The sequence below is a fragment of the Poecilia reticulata genome, linkage group LG21 (genome assembly GCF_000633615.1).
Source record: "Poecilia reticulata strain Guanapo linkage group LG21, Guppy_female_1.0+MT, whole genome shotgun sequence".
NCBI lineage: Eukaryota > Metazoa > Chordata > Actinopteri > Cyprinodontiformes > Poeciliidae > Poecilia > Poecilia reticulata.
In genome coordinates this window covers 185,614-188,509 of record NC_024351.1, presented here as the reverse complement: position 1 = coordinate 188,509, position 2,896 = coordinate 185,614, and the positions used below count along the sequence as shown (strand labels likewise).

At 45.5% G+C, this 2,896-nt stretch overlaps 1 protein-coding gene across 1 annotated transcript in view; it reads left to right on the top strand.

Moving 5' to 3' along the window:
- Positions 1 to 1,241: 1,241 nt before the first annotated feature.
- Positions 1,242 to 2,896, top strand: part of nt5e (5'-nucleotidase, ecto (CD73)) — a 31,958-nt gene continuing 30,303 nt past the window's right edge. The window contains exon 1 of the mRNA XM_008396995.2: positions 1,242 to 2,538. Coding sequence (XP_008395217.1) covers positions 1,978 to 2,538 — 561 coding nt within the window. The 5' untranslated portion in view covers positions 1,242 to 1,977. The remainder of the gene's footprint in view (positions 2,539 to 2,896) is intronic.

Here is a 2,896-nt window from a genome sequence, read left to right as displayed (position 1 = left end):
ATTTTCTGGCAACTCACCTGACATAAGTTTTATCTCAATGACCTTTTTATTTTCTAAAATAGTCATGAGAATACTTAGTACTGTTTAAACACATGGTTATTACGATTCAAAACAATTAATAACAATTCATTGGTTTTGATACTGTACACAAGTGTCAGGATTAAATTCTTATTTTAAGATTACACTTTTTTTGGTTAACAGTGGTTAACTGTGTGTGTGAGATCATAATATCATCCATGATGAAATGTCAAGTTTAGAAAAATGTGTTTTATGTGAAGGACTGTTTTCACCTCTGAAATGGAGTGGTGTGTGATGTAAAGATAATTTTTTGAGAATGGAAATTGGGCTCATCTTTTGAATATGATCCCACAGGAATACTTCTAAAAAATGTTCCATGTGTAGCTGTGCTGTATGTTGAAATTGAGTCATAGTGCAGCACTGACTTTTTAAATACTTATGCTACCTCCCTTTGTCAATTCTTATTTTTCTCTGTCTAGTTTGCACAAAATGTGTTATTGTAAATAAAAGGAGGACATCACTGGTAAGCTTTTAGTAGAAATATTCTTGCTGAAACGCTTTCAATGTATACAAAATATGTTTTTAATCAACAGGTCTGTCCAGAACAAAGTTCAAGACAAGTGACATCATCAGAAGAGGAGTATGCTCCTGATTCCGTAGATGATTCAGACATCTCATGGGATTACAGATGCACTCCACAGAAATATGGACTATTTATAGTCCATATTTCCATTTTTGGACTTCTTAATGCACACAAATTTTCTGTTTTTTGTATGTGTATGCCATGGCCCTGATAAATAAAATTGGCCCTGACAATTACTGTTGGTGTCATGGGCGGAGCCAAGCACCTCATTATCGTTTGTCCTTTTTATACAGCATTGGGTCAGGTTCTTGTATTTTGAGTTCTGATGTGTGTATCTAAATTTTTAAGTGAGATCTATGTTGTGTAGCTCTAACAAGATTTTTGAGAACTTACTACGTCTTTCTAGCATAAGTGGAAAGGGGTGTCCGTTTAGTGTTGCAAAAAACTGGTTTGAAAAGTGTCCTGCTAATACACCAAAACCAGTATAGGTGTGTGTGTGTGTCTCTGTGTATGTGTGTGTGTGTGTCTCTGTGTGTGTGTGTGTGTGTGTGTGTGGTGCCTGTCCTGCACAGTAAACCAGAACCGACCTGCCATAGCAGATTCTGCTGACTCATGCAGACTGCAGGCCTGTTTTGATCAGGTCCAGTTCCCAGATGTTGGAGGCGTTACCATGACAACCAAGCTGCCAGCTGCTCTCCAGATGTTTTCCTCAACTTCCTGCTGGCTTCTGTCCAGAACCAACCCAGCAGAACCAGAACCGGGGCAGAGTTCTGCTCCAGACCTTCAGTCGTTCCTGGATGGTTGTGCCGACAGCGAGCCCTGCTGCCGATAGTCTGCAGGAACCGGAGGGGGCAGTGATGCATGCTGGGTAAATAGCTGCGTTTATTAAAGCAAACCATGAGAGGAAAACCCGGAGCGGATCAGGATTCCTTTGGCTCTGAAACCAAAAGCTGCGTCTCTGATTCAGTTTCCAGCAGCTGCTGAAGGTTTCTGGGCTCCAGAACCAGAACCAGAACCAGAACCGAGCCTCCTAAATGACTTTAAAGCTTTAATGTGTCGACGTGAAGCTACAGTCAGAGACCAAACAGCAGGAAGTTTCAGCCTCTGTGGTCTTCATCATCATCATCCTCCTCCCTGCTGCGATTTCCCATCATGCTCTCTGTCTGGTGGTTTTTTGGTTTTGCACAGATTCACATGAAAACAGTAAAAGTTTAGGAAAACGTGGAGCGGAATCTGGATCCGCTCCGAAACAAGCAGATAAAGTTACTTTCTGGTGAGATGCTATTTATTCTCTGGTTCTGGTTCTGTTGGGTCCAGCCGGGCTCGGACCTTTGACCCAACATCTGTCTCTCAGCAGCATAGAAATGTGTTAACAGATGCTGGAAAAACCCGGGCCGACACCAGGGAACCCGATCTGCGTCTCCAGAACCTTTGCCAGGAAGTTGGTCCGGGTTTGGGTCGCTGTGAGGTTCGACAGCGGCAAGAGGAGGAGGAGGAGGAGGAAGAGGAGGAGGAGGAGGAAGAGGAGGAGGAAGAGGAAGAGGAGGAGGAGCAGCAGTGGATGTAAACAGCCGCGTTTCTCCTGCGGCTCAGTTTTACGCAGCGCGCAGATGGAGAACATCATCTTCCTCCTCCTCATCCTCCTGCTCGGAACCGCGGTTCCGTCCGCGGCGGACTGGACTCTGGTTCTGCTCCACACCAACGACGTGCACGCGCGCGTGGAGGAGACCAGCGTGCACTCCATCAAGTGCGGCAGATCGGAGAAATGCTACGGCGGCGTGGCGCGGAGAGCCACGGAGATCCGCCGGATCCGGAACGAGGAGCCGAACGTTCTTCTGCTGGACGCCGGGGACCAGTTCCAGGGAATGGTTTGGTTCACTTTGTACAAGGGGGCCGAGGCGGCGCACTTCATGAACCGGCTGGGATACGACGCCATGGTAGGAACCCACTAAAGTATGTACACCCCGCTAAAGTATGTACACCCAATCGGGTCTCTGACAGCAGAACCTGCAGATGAAACCATTTCTGGTTTTTAGTGTTAAAACATCTGAAAAGTGTGGCATATATTTAAATTCTGACTCAGATGGGCTACAGGTATCTGAGTTTATCTCTGAACATCTACAGAGGTAGATTAATGTCTGGACTTTGACTAGGCCATTCTGTCTATTTGTCTTTTTGTTGCTCACTTTTCTGTCCTGAGGTCTGGAGGTTTTCCCCTCCAGGTTGCTACTTCCTGTTACTTCCTGTTGCTTAGTGCTGCTTCCTGTCATTTCCTGCTTCTTCCTGTTGCTTCCT